Source organism: Staurois parvus, unplaced genomic scaffold, assembly GCF_062004578.1.
Source record: "Staurois parvus isolate SC_StPar_1 unplaced genomic scaffold, SC_StPar_1.0 ptg000218l, whole genome shotgun sequence".
NCBI classification, from domain to species: domain Eukaryota; kingdom Metazoa; phylum Chordata; class Amphibia; order Anura; family Ranidae; genus Staurois; species Staurois parvus.
In genome coordinates, this window is record NW_028318014.1 from 1075530 (window position 1) to 1094571 (window position 19042).

A 19042-nucleotide genomic window follows, 5' to 3' on the forward strand; every position below is an offset into this window, starting at 1 on the left:
CTGAAATTCTAAGGAAAATGGGTCGTTCCAGACATTGTTCAGAAGAACAGCGTACCTTGATTAAAAAGTTGATTGGAGAGAGGAAAACATATAAAGAAGTGCAGAAAATGATAGGCTGCTTAGCTAAAATAATCACAAATGCTTTAAAATGGCAACCAAAACCTGAAAGACGCGGAAGAAAGCGAAAAACTACCATTCGAATGGATAGAAGAATAGCCAAAATGGCAAGGACTCAGCCAACAATCAGCTCCAGGAAGATCAAAGAAGGTGTAAAGTTACCTGTGAGTACTGTTACAATTAGAAGACGCCTATGTGAAGCCAAGCTATCTGCAAGAAGCCCCCGCAAAGTCCCACTGTTGAAAAAAAGACGTGCTGAAGAGGTTACAATTTGCCAAAGAGCACATTGACTGGCCTAAAGAGAAATGGCGCAACATTTTGTGGACTGATGAAAGTAAGATTGTTCTTTTTGGGTCTAGTGGCCGGAGACAGTTTGTCAGACGACCCCCAAACACTGAATTCAAGCCACAGTACACTGTGAAGACAGTGAAGCATGGTTGCGCAAGCATCATGATATGGGGATGTTTCTCATACTACGGTGTTGGGCCTATTTATCGCATACCAGGGATCATGGATCAGTTTGAATACATCAGAATACTTGAAGAGGTCATGCTGCCTTATGCTGAAGAGGAAATGCCCTTGAAATGGGTGTTCCAACAAGACAACGACCCCAAACACACCAGTAAACATGCAACATCTTGGTTCCAGACCAACAAGATTGACGTTATGGAGTGGCCAGCCAAATCCCTGGATCTTAATCCAATAGAAAACTTGTGGGTGACATAAAAAATGCAGTTTCTGAGGCAAGTGTTGAGATGAACAGGCAGAGCTGCATGCTGATATGGAATTTCTAGTGAAAGAGAGGAAAGGTCTTCTTTAAGTAGAAGACTCAGGCAGCTATTTAAATGATTACATTTATTTTATGTTTCTGGTTTAGGAGATCAGCTAATCTACAGATTGCCCAGCCAAAATTGTTAACATGTCCTAGTTAGAGATTTAATGAGCTCAGCCATGAGAAGTCTTTGATTAGTCCACAGTTCTTCCATCTACCCAATCTATTACTGCAAAGGTTATCAAGATTTTTTTGTTGTTGCCATTTCAAGTAGCAGAGACTGTGCTTATGAAGTAACTTCCTCTAAGGCAGTTGTGTAGCTGTGTTCTCATACATCTGAAAGCACTGTGTGTATTAAGCATTCTGGCACAACATAGGCCATGTAGCTTTTATTGGCTTTGATCTTTCATCGTGTTCACCTGAGAGCGAGCACCCATGTTTATGCTGAAAGTGTATGTTTTTTTTTATTAAAGAATTTCATATAATGTAAAAGAATTCTTTTAAAAACATAGCTAATATTAGTTTCAGTATATACGTATTCTGCTACTTTCACACTGATCCATGGCAAAAACGCATATACTTTTTGCCACGTTTTTCGAACGTGCGCGAAGCATTTTTTACAGGACATGTGACTCAAAAACCGAACCAAAACGCAATGCGGGTGCATTTTTTAATGTGTTTTTGCCAAGTTTTCTATTGATTTTTAAATGGGGAGGTGCTTTGTTGATGCCTTTTTTTTATCGCAAAAAAATGCAGCAAGTAGGATTTTAACAATCGCACCAAACCCACAATGGATCAGCGTGAAGAGTTACATAGGAATACATAGTCACATGTTTTTCTTCTGCTTTTTTTACAACAACGGAAGAAAAACAAATCGGTGTGAAAGCAACCTTAGTTAAATTTTCAGAATATCTTGCACAATATAAACATACTGCATAGCCACTAGAATCAAGAACCCTGGGCTTAAAAGCAAAGAGAAAGAAAACAAGGACAAGATGAGTTTTAGAATACAGTTAGCTGCCTTTCTTTTTTATAGAAAAAATTATCGATAAACAGCCCTGCAAAACTGACTGTTAATGATGCATGACTCAACTTGAAAATCAGTTGAATTCTACGGGTTTTTTTTTAACTCTCCTGAATATATCGTATTTTTCGCTCCATGACCATAAGACGCTCCTGACAATAAGACGCGCCTAGGTTTTAGAGGTGAAAAACAAGAAAAAAATATTCTGAACCAATGGACTTTAGACACAGTACAGAAAATTACCAGAGACTGCAGACACAGTACCGGAGATGACCAGAGAGTGCGGACATAGTACAGGAGATGACCAGAGACTGCAGACATACTACAGGAGATGACCAGAGACTGTGGACATAGTACAGGAGATGACCAGAGACTGCAGACACAGCACAGGACATGACCAGAGACTGCGGACATAGTACAGGAGATGACCAGAGACTGTGGACATAGTACAGGGGATGACCAGAGACTGCGGACACAGTACAGGAGATGACCAGAGACTGCGGACACAGTACAGGAGATGACCACAGACTGCGGACACAGTACAGGAGATGACCACAGACTGCGGACATAGTACAGGAGATGACCAGAGACTGCGGACACAGTACAGGAGATGACCAGAGACTGCGGACATAGTACAGGAGATGACCAGAGACTGCATACATACTACAGGAGATGACCAGAGACTGCGGACACAGTACAGGGGATGACCAGAGACTGCGGACATACTACAGGAGATGACCAGAGACTGCGGACACAGTACAGATGACCAGAGTCTGCGGACACAGTACAGAAGATGACCAGAGACTGCAGACACAGTACAGGAGATGACCAGAGACTGCGGACACAGTACAGGGGATGACCAGAGACTGCGGACACAGTACAGGAGATGACCAGAGACTGCGGACACAGTACAGGAGATGACCAGAGACTGCGGACACAGTACAGGAGATGACCAGAGACTGCAGAGACTGCGGACACAGCACAGGAGATGACCAGAGACTGCAGACACAGTACAGGAGATGACCAGAGACTGTGGACACAGTACAGGAGATGACCAGAGACTGCGGACATAGTACAGGAGATGACCAGAGACTGCGGACACAGTACAGAAGATGACCAGAGACTGCAGAGACTACGGACACATTACAGGAGATGACCAGAGACTGCGGACAGAGTACAGATGACCAGAGACTGCGGATACAGTACAGAAGATGACCAGAGACTGCGGACACAGTACAGATGACCAGAGACTGCAGGACACAGTACAGGAGATGACCAGAGACTGCGGACACAGTACAGGAGATGACCAGAGACTGCGGACACAGTACAGGAGATGACCAGAGACTGCAGAGACTGCGGACACAGCACAGGAGATGACCAGAGACTGCAGACACAGTACAGGAGATGACCAGAGACTGTGGACACAGTACAGGAGATGACCAGAGACTGCGGACATAGTACAGGAGATGACCAGAGACTGCATACATACTACAGGAGATGACCAGAGACTGCGGACACAGTACAGGGGATGACCAGAGACTGCGGACATACTACAGGAGATGACCAGAGACTGCGGACACAGTACAGATGACCAGAGTCTGCGGACACAGTACAGAAGATGACCAGAGACTGCAGACACAGTACAGGAGATGACCAGAGACTGCGGACACAGTACAGGGGATGACCAGAGACTGCGGACACAGTACAGGAGATGACCAGAGACTGCGGACACAGTACAGGAGATGACCAGAGACTGCGGACACAGTACAGGAGATGACCAGAGACTGCAGAGACTGCGGACACAGCACAGGAGATGACCAGAGACTGCAGACACAGTACAGGAGATGACCAGAGACTGTGGACACAGTACAGGAGATGACCAGAGACTGCGGACATAGTACAGGAGATGACCAGAGACTGCGGACACAGTACAGAAGATGACCAGAGACTGCAGAGACTACGGACACATTACAGGAGATGACCAGAGACTGCAGACAGAGTACAGATGACCAGAGACTGCGGATACAGTACAGAAGATGACCAGAGACTGCGGACACAGTACAGATGACCAGAGACTGCAGGACACAGTACAGGAGATGACCAGAGACTGCGGACACAGTACAGGAGATGACCAGAGACTGCGGACACAGTACAGGAGATGACCAGAGACTGCAGAGACTGCGGACACAGCACAGGAGATGACCAGAGACTGCAGACACAGTACAGGAGATGACCAGAGACTGTGGACACAGTACAGGAGATGACCAGAGACTGCGGACATAGTACAGGAGATGACCAGAGACTGCGGACACAGTACAGAAGATGACCAGAGACTGCAGAGACTACGGACACATTACAGGAGATGACCAGAGACTGCGGACAGAGTACAGATGACCAGAGACTGCGGATACAGTACAGAAGATGACCAGAGACTGCGGACACAGTACAGATGACCAGAGACTGCAGGACACAGTACAGGAGATGACCAGAGACTGCGGACACAGTACAGGGGATGACCAGAGACTGCGGACACAGTACAGGAGATGACCAGAGACTGCGGACACAGTACAGGGGATGACCAGAGACTGCGGACACAGTACAGGAGATGACCAGAGACTGCGGACACAGTACAGGGGATGACCAGAGACTGCGGACACAGTACAGGGGATGACCAGAGACTGCGGACACAGTACAGGGGATGACCAGAGACTGCGGACATAGTACAGGAGATGACCAGAGACTGCGGACACAGTACAGGAGATGACCAGAGACTGCGGACACAGTACAGGAGATGACCAGAGACTGCGGACACAGTACAAGAGATGACCAAGAGATTGCAGACAGTACAGGGGATGACCAGAGACTGTGGACCTTTGGGGAGGTCAAATTTCTATAGTTGGGAATATTTGTCTGTCACCCCACTTCCACAAACATATAGGGGTTTAGCAATGTCTCAAAGAGAATTAGAGATAGCCCAGTCATATAGAAAAAGGTCATCTCTGTAATATACTCAGCATCCACCACCAGACCTCTGATTCCCCCCTTCCCTGTGATAGCAGGTGGGGGAATCTTCTCCCCACATCCGCTGTCACATTTTGAAAATGTCATTCATTCTTAGAGTTTTGTGAATGAATGACCTACAACCAGGGGGCCCCTGGGCAATAGGGGTTCATGGGGCCCCTGTGTCCTCACCCACACTAAAACCACACCCAAAAAATCCTATGAAAGCTATCAGGGGCATCTTATGGGCCCCCTACTGACCCCAGGCCCTCGGGCAGTGCCCGAGTTCTCGAATGTTCAGTCTGCCCCTGCCTACAACTACCATCAGCCATGGCAGCTGAAAGCTTGGAGTTCTCAATGAACTATGAGGATGCTTGTGAGTGCTCTCGTAGTTCCTTGACCTTCCTGGACTTCAATAACTGCCTGCCTGTTTCGGATGTATGGGCAGATAGCTCTACTGACAGTCTACTGGAGCATGGAACTGCACCCACGATTGCTGCGGATGCAGTACTTTACAGGCTCCTATAAAAAATTATAAATGCATATTTTTTTACCTGCAAAAAAAATGAAATTCGCATTTATTATTTTTTTAAAGTGGAATTTGGCTTTTAATTCTTTCTGAGTCAGCTCCCTGTTTCCACAATAGAGGTGTTGATGACAATTCACTATCCAGTGAGGAGGCTGGAGTCATGGCTTTCAGTGGTGACATGGGAAGCTGAACTGCTGATCAAGACAGATGAAATGCAGCTAGCTAGAGTACTGAAATACAAGTTATATAGCAGGTAAAATTTTATGTATTTCAACTATGGCATTACCTGTTTGCCTGGTGTTTCACTTTTGTGAACTGTCAATTATTTTTAATTTAAAAAAAAAAAAAAAATATGCTGCTTAAAGTGAACCTGAAGTGAAAAACAAAATTATTTACATATTCTCAACAAGCAGTAAAAGCACATTAAAGCAAGCCCTCATTCACCTCTTTAGCTATAATCATTATGGAAAAAGTTATCTTCAAAAGTTCACATCAAAAGCAGTAACCTCTTAGCCCTTTTCCTAATACTTTCTACTGAACCAGAAATTCGATGGGCTGGCATCCCTCTAATGTGTTTCTAAGCATTTAGAAACCAATTAAAACCCAACTTAGAGTCTCTGCTGTGATTTTTGAGGACCTCGGAGAATGAATTACTTTAAAGTACAAAACAAGTAGAGAGATCAGTGATTGTTTCTTTTACTGCTCATTAAGAATATATAAATTAATACCTATAGGCTGGGTACTGGTGAACTTTAAAAGCAGAAACTTGGAGATTCTTGATACTGCCTTTGTTAGCAAGCAAAACCGATTCTGTGTGCCTCTCTGACCATGATTCCTTCTTGTTAAAGGGCTACACACGTTTCACATGTGAAGACTGATTTTAAACCATTCTCTTTGTTTCCCAGGTCATATGGTGCTATGTCGTTATTTTTTTTCATAGCGTGCTTTTTTTCACATAAAATCAAAAAGAACATAATCACACAAGAGATAAAATACTGGTTGTTATGTATTGACCAGCTCAATCTTTTTTATGGTCTGTGTGTATAAATATAAGAGTGAACAAATGTTTAATGAAAATTATTGCAATTTGAGTTGTAAACAGAAAAGTAATTTTGTTCCGAATTAACCAGTTCCACTTACGGCCCATCCTGAAATTCTTCTCCTCCATAGAAAAAAATGCATTTTGTTGCTAGTAAATTACTTAGAACCCCCACATATATTTTTGAAGCAGAGGCCCTAGAAAATAAAATGGTGGGTGTTATATATTTTTATGGTACATTATTTTTTTCGAAACAGTACACTGTAATGAATTTTAAATGCAAAAACACAACATGATACCCAATTGTTTGGTAAAATATAAAAGACAATGTTACATGTCATGCTTTATAATTGCGTAAGCCCGTGGAATGGTGCCAAACTTCGGTACCTTAAAATCTCCCTAGGCGAATCTTTTTTTTTTAACCATAGTAAATTTTATTACATAAAGCAATCATATAACAGGAGAACATCAGTGGTATACTGTGAGTTTACAAAAGCACAAAGAGTGATGGTGGGATATCCCTCCCCGACCCCGATGAGCTGAAGACTAAACATGGAAACCCTCTTTCTATACTAATCTCTAAAAGTCAAGGTGTGTGAAACAAATCGAAACATAGCTAATAAACTGCTCAAACCATCATAGAAAATCTTTCATTTACTATCTGATGTTGGAAACTTCCCAGTGAGAGATTAGAGGAGAAAATGCAATCAGAAGTTGGAAAAATTGGTTGAGATTAGCCTAAATACAACACAGTTTTATTTCTTTTTGGCCGATAGATGCAACTGAGAATTTTCCGCGGCAAATATAAAACCCCTAGGCGATTCTTTAAAAGCCGTGACAGGTTTAAAGTTACACAGGAGGTCTGGCACTAGAATTATTGCTCTCACTCTGGCATTCATGGCAATACCTCATGTGTGGTGCAATCGCTGTTTACATATTTGTGTGGAACTGTCATGTGCTTCCATTATATGCGAGAGCACGGGGGGACGGGGGTGCTTGACTTTTTTTTTATTTTATTACTTGTTTTAAATGGTATGTGCAATCTTGATTGGCCAAGAACTGTAAGTTAATTCATTAAAGTTAGTTAATTCAGTAAATAAAATCCATCTCCATTCCCTCTGCCAGGACACAGGTAAGAACCTGGAAGATCTCACTTTTGGTTGTGCCAGGTTACTACATAAAGCTTGAGCCAGCTAGTGTGATGCCTTATAAAAAGGATCATCACAAACTGATTTGGGACCTCTACGGTTGACAGCATTGTTCATCAGCACAGTTCTGTGTTGTGGTTTGCTGACGCAATGAAGAAAAAAAAAATATGCATTAACAGTTGCAAGATTTCGACAATATGCAGGCTTGAACATATTGTATAGTGGCTTTTGAAATATGTATGTCTAGCATGGCCCTATAGAATAAACAAAAAACCTACTGTGAATAGACATGGGGCTAGTTCAGGAGGTTGAGGAGGTGACACACTTCAAGGGCCTTGATTAAAATATATCTAGAACTTTTTTTTTTCATTAGAGGAGAGGCACTAGAGGGGCAATGGTTAAACCCTTATCATTTTTATTTTGCAATATGTGTCTATCTTTACATCCTGTTTTGTCGACAAATTTAGGAATTGAAAGGCAATCACTTTAAAGTAAGGAAAATCCCTGTTAAGCAGTTGTCCTCTTTGTAAGATTTCCTGTCTAATCTTGTTTTGGTGACAAGGGAAAGTGTCACAAGTTAGCCTGCAGTTTCTTGTTTGTGTATTCTTATGTCCTTGCTGCAGTGCTTTTCCTGTTCCCATCTCCTCTGTGGTGCCCGTGGCTGCAGACCAACAACAATCATTCAATTCCATCTGGGCAGAGGTTTCCAAGAGCTTTCAAGTACAAAATAGCTGCAGATTGCCATCGCCGCATGAGTCCCAAATTTCTCCCTGGTGACAAGGTTTGGCTCTCTACCAAGAATATCCATCTATGAGTACCCTCTATGAAATTTGCTCCTCACTTCATTGGTCCCTTTACCATCCTCCGCCATGTCAACCCTGTTGCTTTTAAACTTCGCCTCCCTTCACATATGAGAATCCCTAATGTTTTCCATGTTTCTCTTCTGAGACCGTACATCATCAACAGTTTTTCCCATCCTCATTATTACCCTTCCCCAATAGTGAGTACTTCGGATCAGTATGAAGTCAAGCAAATCTTGGATTCCAAATTCATGAGAGGGAAGCTTTTGTATCTAATTGACTGGAAGGGATATGGTCCTGAAGAGAGGCGTTGGATTCTTTCTACTGATGTTTCTGCACCCCGTCTGGTAGAATTTTTTCATCAGAAGTTTCCCCTTAAGCCTGGCCCTAAAAAAGTGGGGTGACCTTGTAAGAGGGGGGGTACTGTCAAGCACCTGTGGTAGTGAGCCCTTGTAGATAGTCAACCTGGGGTTCCTCAGGGTGCGGAGTCTAATCCCCAGCCTGCTTTTTCACCAGAGCCCCTGATGGTGGGGATGGACTTGCAGCAAGCTGGGACCAGGTCACGGCCCCCAAGTACGCCCAGCTGGGGATGTGGAGAATGTTCATGGGAGCAGGGTACAATGGAAGGAGACAAACAGAAATCCGATAACTAGCCAAGCTCAGGACAGGCAGAAAGCAAGCACAGTCAATGAACAACTACACGAGTACACAAGTAGTAAAATGCAGGATACAGAAGATGGCAACACACAGGAACTCCGACAACTAAGAAGTTGCTCAGACAAATTGGGCTTGACTGAGCATGTCTTATATAGGCAGGCAAACTAGGAGGCAGGCCAGGAAGTGATGGAAGAGAAGGAAATAAAACCCAGAGAATAGCAGACGATGCCCATAGGTGAGCACAGACAAACCACACATGTGAAAGGGATCAGGAACAGCACTGCAGCAAGGAGGTAAGAATACACAAGTTAGAAACTGCAGGCTAACATGTTACAGAAAGTTTTGGATTTACTCTATCATTCTCTATAACAGTGATCTCCAGGAAAAATAGAGTGAATTTACCTAGTAGAGCACAGATGACAATAAAAACTTTTAATCTCTTATGCTGGGTACACACTAGAAGTTTTTTTTTCGTTTAACCCAGTGGGCTGAATGGAAAAAAAACCCAGAGATCACCAGAATAACACAAGCGATGTTAGTGCTGCAATTTCCCGCGCTGTGCCTTTGTGTTCTGGCAGGGGGACCCCCCTTCCGCCAGAAACCATTGTCAAGCATTTGCAGCCATTGACTGGTCAGATGCTGCTTTTCCAGCACGTACATTTGACAGAAACCAGTCATGAGACAGCTTCTGTAAAGCAGACAGCTGTAGTCAAGGGCCAAAAGTTGGCTGGTTCCTGCCAAACTGCCGAACCGACCAACTTTGGGTGATTTTCGGTCTGCCGGAAAAAAAATGGGCCTGGTCAAAATTATTACAGTTGGGAAAGAAAGGCTGAGTAGAGCAACCTTTAGACAACCCCAGAGGTTTTCTGACAATTGAAGGCAGCCTTATATTAGAAGACTGAGAGTGCCTAATCTTTCCTGCTTGAGGAATGAAATCGTAAGCGTCATGTTTTAGGCAGTCATTAAGGTTACTGTTGAATAAATGAAACGTGGAAAACCTTTATATAACTCTGTGCCAAAGGCCTACTGCTAGCATTGTTATAAGAGTGTCATATAATTTAGGGGTGATCAGAGTCATATACTGCGAGCCTACTCATGCAAGGAGTTTAATTGAAAGATTATATCCTGTTCGTACCGTTGTTAATATTAACGCACAACTGCGAAAAACTGTATCTCTGTCAGAATGTCAGAATAGACTATGATGCTGACAACAGATGTTATACCACTGATGTAGAGAAAGTATTTGAAGTAGCAGTACCTGCTTTTGTATATAAAAGAGCTGTCCGCTCCTTCAGTAGCTGTTCAATAATAAATAGAATGGGGAATCTACTTACTTGTTAGTTCTTGGTCACCCTTACAAGCAGATCATCTAGATTTCTTTCCACTTTTCAGTACTCAAGGTGTGAGCTGAGTGGTCTTGAAAAATGGAAAATGGATTTTACATTACTTCACCAGAAGTGGAAATGTTCAGGTTCACTCATTTAACTGCTTAGGTGAAATTTGCTTGCAAAAAAAAACCTTTTTGTTTTCTTTTAGATAAAGGGTTTTCTTTTTTGGGGCATGTTGTAGTGCTGTTTTTTTTAAACTATTTTTTGTATTTGATAATTATTTGCGTACTATGACTTCAAGTCTTTCCTTTTTTTTTCACTTTCTGTGGATAAAAAAGTAAAGTGATGAGGTTATAAGTGGCCATTTTTGGCAGAAGAACAGATCTAGAATAGTCCAAAGGAGCTTCTATAACCCTCAGGAGCCATATAAATCTAAATGCATCTTTTAAAGCCACCAAAAACCTCCTTAAATTATTTCCTCCTATGCATTAAGTGGAAGTGGCAAATATTTTTTCTAAATCAGCTGATTTTACACACATTTCAGGGAAATAACTGTCTTACCTATGCTGCCTGAGAGAGAATGGCTTGGTAGAGAAACTTGGCCATTATACCATAGAGAGAGCTACGTCTTTAATTTCCCACATTTCATCATTTGCCATCCAAAATGTTATTTCAGTTTTGGGGATGTAATCAGTTTTTTGTCTTGTGTATTGGAAATGGCAGGAAATGACATCTCTATACCTGGGTTCTTAGCACATTCAAATTGTCATTTTCATGTCAGAGAATAGTCGCACCCTGCTGACTTTTTCTTTTATTTTACATCATGTAGAGTGCAGGTGCATGAATAAGAGAAAAAAAAGAAAAAATGGGCTGTTTAATTCACTAACTTCCATTTATGTCAGAAATATAACTTTTGTGTTGGCTGATTCTATGAAACCCTCACTTCGCTATTGCCATTTTAGCTACACTGTTGATGTATAGTTCTGTTCACTAAATAGTTAACCAATGAGTTACTGTGAGAAAAACGTGTAAAATTATGCCTGTCTACGGGCATAACGGCCTTTTTTTTTTAACTCAGATCAGGCAACAACAATCTTGTGTTTTTGGCCTTTACAGTATGAAAACTCCACATACAGTAATGGAAGTCCATGAGGGGCAGTTGGATCATCCATGCCCTTCCAACAACCCGCTTTGACAACACTAAGCCAAGCCTTCATTACAAACCAATCTCATGCGTAAACAATGTTTCTGGATAATCTGACTAATTAGTTTGTGTGTGTCATTTCAGAGATGGTGATCTTACCCTAAGCAGATTGATCGTAAACAGCTCTGATAAAATCTTAAGAAAAGAAGTCTTTCCTCATTCTGGAGCAGGCTGGAAGATCAATTCTTCACTGGCTCTGGAGATACGGTGAGTAAACCAATCTGCAGCCTTACCACTGTTTTATATTGATGCAACCATCCCCTCTAATGTAAAAAAAAAATGTGTAAATATGTGTAAAAGAGTGTAAACTTGCCTTGGAAAAACTCTAGAAAATGTTTTTTTAACATTACTATTATACTATTTAGCTATTACTTGACATTGATTTTTATGGAACACAACTTTGCAAAGACATTGATAACTACATGTACATGTAACAGGATAAACAAAGAGGAAGTATCTTAATTTGCCTATCTTTCAGGAAACCATTGGCCGCTGCATAAACAATAAGTCATTATTTTCACGAGTTAATATTTCCTTCATTTCCAGTGATTAGTAGCACATTTAACAATGCTCATATTCGCCAGCACACCATGAACCGTCAGATGTTGTCCAAACCTTTTATTGCAGAAAGATCACATTAGAAAGGGCCAGCACTTGGTCTTTTGTGATGTAATCTTTCTGCAATAAAAGGTTTGGATGACATCTGATGATCCATGGTGTGCTGGCGAGTATGAGCATTGATCTATGATGGGTCCAGTGTCCAGCTGGTTATTGCTGCAGCACCCGCTACTGACAGGCCCATATCCAGGAACGTGTGCAATGGGAATATTAACATTATCTGATAGCACATTTAAAGCTTCCAGCAGTGCTGATTTACCACCTAACACAGGGCAGGATCTACTTGCTAAAGCCAGAAGGGTCCTCCTCAGGCTGGCTCACGGAAGTTGTTGGCCTGAGGGAGACACCCATTCAGCTTCAGCTTGCATATGATGCCTGGCATTATTTACATGATCAGCAGCTTGTTGAAGCTTTGCAGTACTGTAAATGAATTGCGGAGTGACAAAGAAACTGAATCATTTGGATGTGGCAACCCATGACTTGCCTGATGCCAGAGTGAATACATAGCTCTGAAGAGAAACCCCAAGTGCAGGGTTTCTCAACTAGGGTTCCTCCAGAGGTTGCTAGGGGTTCCTTGAGCAGTGAGCAATTTCTGCCTCTTAGATAAGTTCCCACTGACATTCTTTTTAGCTATATGTAAAGGGGTATTCTTCCCATTGACCACAACTGTAAGAAGCATTCTTCCCACTGACCGTAACATGTGGTGTCATGAGTTGTACGGTTAGCGTTAGGTCTCATGGACCCCATGCTAAACATTAGGGTACATTATGATACATTAATATCATGGTCAGTTTGATGGTCTGAAAGTTATTTCAAGTCTTGAAAAGGCTGAGAAAGGCTATCCTAGTGAATTAACTAAGAACCCTAACTTCAAAATAAATTTTAATAGTGCCCAAAACATACTTTTCTAAAATGATGTCACTTAATCCTACTGGTCTGCAACCAGATTCAAAAGATACAGCCTAGGAGGAAAGATTGCAGTAGTTCGCAAAGTGATAAATCAACTAGGAGGATATTTGCTCAGCAAAACAATCAGGAATTACACAGGAAGATATTATGCTGTCATCTAGTCTGTTTGGACAGAGTGAAAGACGAAGGGGTACTTTCAGTGCTGTGGTGCCACCAAGTAGCAGAATTACTGCCACTGTACTGCAATGGCAATTCTACAATCCATAGGAACTGGTACCCTGATTAGGACAGAGATGTCTGATTCCCCTTTTGGGTGAAGTTCCGCTTTAATGATTGGTACAGATTTAGGAAAAAAAAATGTCTTTCACTTTTACAAACAAAAAGTAATTGAAAAGAGTCTACAATAGGTAACAAACTAAATAAATGAGACATCTTCATAACAAAAAGCCAAAATAACAAGGCAGGCCCAAGCCAGATGCCAGAAGTCAGATTTTAAACTCTTACATGTGCGACATTATGATTGGGATAGATGGTTAATACTTTATAGTCTATGATGAGTGAGGTTGATAGTGTAATGAATTTAATTAGACATTTATTAGCCGCTGGGAAAGCAATATGATAGGATTTATGGCAGTGTCCCAGGGTTCCCATGTAAGCCTAACACACTGAGTTTAAAATGTTACATTAATTGAAGGATGCCGCTTGTGAACTATGTATAAGTGCATTGGCAAGTCGTAGAAAATACCTCTTAGTGTTCTGGAAATATTTTATGCAGTAGCAAGTTTTAGATTAAAAAGGTGACTTATAGTTAAACATCTACAGAACACCAATGTCAAAATTATATGTAATTGGGCAGATTTTAAGAAGGCTATTAAGTTATTACATCTGACATATTGTGCCGGTGGGAACTCAGAGGAAGATAAGTCATCCTGGGAAAGGAAAAATAAGTTATTGTAGCTGGCCTGCCAGCTAAAAGATAGAGATTTAGTAATGCTAGCCCAGCTAGGGCTGTTGAAGTATGTTCGGTTTACCTTTATCACAAATGGAGCCCCAGACAAACAATGATATATGACTTTGTAGGGCTTTAATAAAGGCTTTAGGTATTAGGGTCAAGGTGTGCTGAAGTGTATACAGAGGCTTAGATAGCAATATAATTTTAATTAAATTTATCCTGCTTATTACATTACGAGGGAGGTTTTGTCAAGCATGAAATTTAGTTTAACAAAAGCCATAAGCAATAATATATTAAGGTAGTGAAATATAACAAGGGGGGGGGGGTTGTGTTATTAAAATACATAAATATTTAAAACAGATGATCGAGCAGAAAGGTGAATGTAAGAAATAATGCAGCTTTTGCAGTGGCTGAACAAAACTTGACTGATTTTTGCCATTTAATATAAAGGTTGGAAAGAGGATGAAATTGATCAATCAAGACTGATCAAAGTGAAAGAGTCTTGAAGAAAGTGCATGAGGTCATCATAATAGAATTCTATTTAATCTAGTCACCTGGTAGTAGATCTAAAGGTACCAAGTTGGATCCAGTTTTAAAGTGGTTCTAAACTGTAGACATTTTGTACTTCAATGTATTCTCTGCATTGTGAAAAATGCCCCGTTAACTGTTGCCCCCCAACACTAAACACTTACTTGACAACTCTCAGTGCTCTAGCGCCATGCCAGCTGAAGCCCTGCTCTCCTCTATTCCTGGTCCTCCAAAACTTATACTCACCTGTGGCAAGCAAAATATTTCTGACTACTACTAAGCAATACAGCCACTGGCCAAAATGTTTTTGACTCGGCCCCTTGATGCTCTTTTAATTCCCGTTCATCTTGTGAGCATGAGACATTCATTCATGTGGAGTTTCCAATTACAAGCTCATACTTGGAAGTTCAATAAGATACATAGGATACTGGATATAGGAAAAATGTTACAAACTGCTATGCCAGTCAGGTCAGGTAAGTATAAGGACTTGTTTACACTTGCTTCAAAATGTGGCATTTGACACACTTTTTAAAGCACTTTGAATGCCAATCAAAGCACCTCCCTTTAAATAAAGTGGATATCTTACAGTCTTGTATGTACTGTTGAGTTTGCTTTGTTTTGCTTCAGAAATTATACCCCATGCTGCTTTTGTCATGCTTTGCAGCATCTCAAAGCCCCCATAGAAATCTTTGGCCTTATTTAGACTTGCTTTACTGTCAGAAGTGTGATATGTTTCGGATCACTTTTATGACAGCAATAGACACCCCCTGTTTTAACCTCCTAATTACTGGACTACCATGCTGCGGCTGCAACATGACCCTGTACACTCATCTAATACCTCAGGAGCAACAGGGGGAGCTGCTGAGGGGCGGTAAAAAACATGGCTGAACCGCAGGATTTTATTGCCAATTGCAAGTGTAAACAAGACCTAGGATAGCTCTCCCTAACCTCACCTGTAGTTGTTTGGGAGTGCCTTTTGAGCATTAGCTGTGCTTTGTATTCACGTTCAGTGTGGAGCAGCAGGAAAGTGAGTGGGGACTGGAGTGGGGGATCAGCAGATGTCACAAATAGTGTACAACATGGGAGTGATACAACAGGAAGGTGAGTGGGTTCTGGAGGGAGAACCTAGCGGGAATTTGAGCAACAGGTAATCAGCAGAGATCTGATCTGCAGAACAAACAGAGGATCAGAAGGAGACCAGCAGAGCAGAGTTTCAGGAGAACAGAGAATCAGTAGAGTGTGGGTGGGAGAAGGTAATGTGGGCAGGGGGGATTACTACTACTGACCAGGTAGAGAAGGGAGTGGGGGTGCTAGGCATTTGGGTGGATGTTACTAACTAGCGGGGAGGGGGATACTACTACTGAGGATGGTGATGGTGGGAAATGTACTACTGAGTGGAGGGAGTGATGGAATGATGTTCTGTTGAGGGGGGGGGGGTGGATATTTGGGAATGTTCTACTGAGCAAGGGGCTTCTACTGAGCAGGTAGGGTGATGGGGGAATGTACTACAGTGGATCTGCTGAGCCAGGGATCTTCTAAACCAGGGATGTCAAACTAGCGGCCCTCCAGCTGTTACAGAACTAGAAATCCCATCATGCCTCTGCCTTTGGGAGTCATGCTTGGAAATCTCAGCCTTGCAATGCCTTATAGTTTGGCAACAGCTGGAGGCCTGCCGGTTTGACACCCCTGTTCTAAACCATAGGTACTACTGAAGTTGTAATTGCTGAGTGGGGGATCTGACCCAGAAAACTGATGAGCTGAAGATCTGCTGAGCAGAGGTTCTAATAAGCCAGCAAACTGATGGGTGGGGTTACTACTGAGCCACCGAAAACACCAAAATAAAAAAAAGCAAAACACCAGATATCAAACCAACACCTAACCACACCTCAAATGTCGCGACTTCCTCATCATCACTTCCCATTAAAAACAAATAGAAAGCCAGCACACACAGGGTATTTGCCAAGCTTCGTTAACGCTTAAAAAGCATAAAAAATGCATGCTAAAGTGGTAGGCACTGTAATGTGTGTTAATAATCAACACAAGTGTAAACTAGCCCTAAGACAGGGTACTGGGGTGGGGGGCTACAATATATTGTGTAACTGAATTGAAGATGGTTACACTTCAATTTATTTTGTCACCATTGCTGCCAGGATCTGCGTGTGTGTTTTCTAAGCTCTAGTGAATGTTGATTGATCTAGATTTTTTAGTTGTCATGATCCTTTCAAAAACCTGAAAGTGTATACTTTTTCTGAAAATTTCTAATCTATTTAACGTGAGATTTCAGTTTGTAAGTTCTATAGTCTGTGAGGCTTTTGTGTCTAGGTATAGTAGTACTTTAATACTGGCATCATATAAAAAAGTTTCAAAAGTCACCATATACAGTATATTTCTAAGAGCTGAAGAAATTTCTTTTAGAAATTTCAAGCGGGCCTTGTTGTTCAGTGTGGATTTTGATATATTATCTTTTGCTTCATAGACAGCTAACGGGGAAGTCTACTGTATATAAGAAACATCCTTAACAAGTTACAAAATATCTGCTGATTGTCCTTAAACATATGATACATTAGCTCTAGCCTCAGAAGTGTATAAGTATTCATAATATTCAGTGAAAACCACGCTGAAGCATGACATTTAGTATACAGTAGGTATTTTCATTATTATAAGTTACGGATGAGACCACTTGCAAATTCTTTGGAGTGCTGGCAATTTGGCAAGTTGAAAATGTATTATTTCTTTATAAAAATTGCATGTCAGTTTGCTTTTCTGTGATTTTTTTTCCCTTGAAGAATATGGTCTCTTTCACATGGTGCAGAATCTGCTTGATCAGTGGGTAATCTGTCCTCTGATCCTCCACTGAGCATAGCCTGCTTCGCTCTATGGGTGGTCAGATGTAAACGGAGAGGCTGCCTGTTTACACCCGACTGCCCTCTGATCCAATCCCCCCAGATGGAAGGAAACAGATCCCTTTTTAATTTTTTTTTATCGGATTGGAGGTAGGCGGGTGTAAATGGACACAAGTCTGCAGTGAGGGTAGGATACAATCAAGTGAAAGGGTCCTTGCTTCATAGCTGAAATTTCCTCATGTAATCAAGTTGATGCAGGAAATAGTGATGTTAAAAAAGCACATCATTGTATTTTTATAATCTCTCTCACCCTTTTAATTGGGCTTGTCTAATCATTTTTAATAAATAGTTCTAGTTGACATTGGATTACTGGGTTTAACAGAGGTTCTACTGTGTACATCTACTGAAGATTGCAGGGGAGTTCTTTTTTTTCGTCTAAGTCTGGCATAACTATTCCAAATTCCATCCTGTTCCAATGGCTCAATGAGACACTTGAACAAGAATTTGGTCATTTATGTACCCCTAGGAACAACAGTGAGTTTACAAGGAGGCAATTGACCATCTGCATGTAGCCAAAATGTTTTTTCTACACCTCTGTAAAGATAAATTGTCAGTTGTTTTACTGGAGTGTTGTTGTGTCTTCCTATTGATAAATGTTTGAAAATTATTCAATAGACATTTTTGTTATAAAGTTTTACAAGGGTTTATATCCATATGCTGTGCGTGAATTCATTGTCCTAAGTACCGTATTTTCGCTCCATAAGATGCACTTTTCCCCCCCCAAAAAAGGGGGGAAAATGTCAGTGCGTCTTATGGAGCGAATATGGAGCGACCGGTCCGGTATTTCCGCTGCCGACACCATGTCAGAATACTGGGCCGGCCGCTCAACTCTTCTCTGCTGCAGGACCTTACCTGATCCTCGGTCCAGCACTGTACAGTCTTCCCGCACTGGCATCTTTCTGACAGCCGGGTGCCCACTGCACATGCGCGAGATGCGCTGCACTTTGTGAATGGCCTGGCGTCTTCTGGGACCTGTCATGTGTCCCAGAAGACGCCGGGCCATTCACAAAGCGCAGCACTTCTTGCGCATGCGCAGTGGGCACCTGGCTATCACAGCCTGGAGCCCACACTAAAGAGAGGACAACTCCGCGGAAGTGAGAGCGGGTACTTGTCAAATTCAGGTACCCGCTCCCCCTCCCTCCCCAAAGGTCCATAGTCTCTGGTCATCTCCTGTACTGTCTGCAGTCTCTGGTCATCTCCTGTACTGTCTGCAGTCTCTGGTCATCTCCTGTACTGTCTGCAGTCTCTGGTCATCTGTTCTGTGTCCGCAGTCTCTGGTCATCTCCTGTACTGTCTGCAGTCTCTGGTCATCTCCTGTACTGTCTGCAGTCTCTGGTCATCTCCTGTACTGTGTCCGCAGTCTCTGGTCATCTCCTGTACTGTCTGCAGTCTCTGGTCATCTCCTGTACTGTCTGCAGTCTATGGTCATCTGTACTGTGTCCGCAGTCTCTGGTCATCCCCTGTACTGTCTGCAGTCTTTGGTCATCTCCTGTACTGTGTCCGCAGTCTCTGGT

At 42.1% G+C, this 19042-nt stretch overlaps 1 protein-coding gene across 1 annotated transcript in view; it reads left to right on the forward strand.

Annotated features, from left to right (window-relative positions):
- Positions 1-19042, forward strand: part of ST8SIA4 (ST8 alpha-N-acetyl-neuraminide alpha-2,8-sialyltransferase 4) — a 221763-nt gene that overhangs the window by 43354 nt on the left and 159367 nt on the right. The window contains exon 2 of the mRNA XM_089679115.1: positions 11703-11825. Within this exon, the coding sequence (XP_089535241.1) occupies positions 11703-11825 (123 nt within the window). The remainder of the gene's footprint in view (positions 1-11702; positions 11826-19042) is intronic.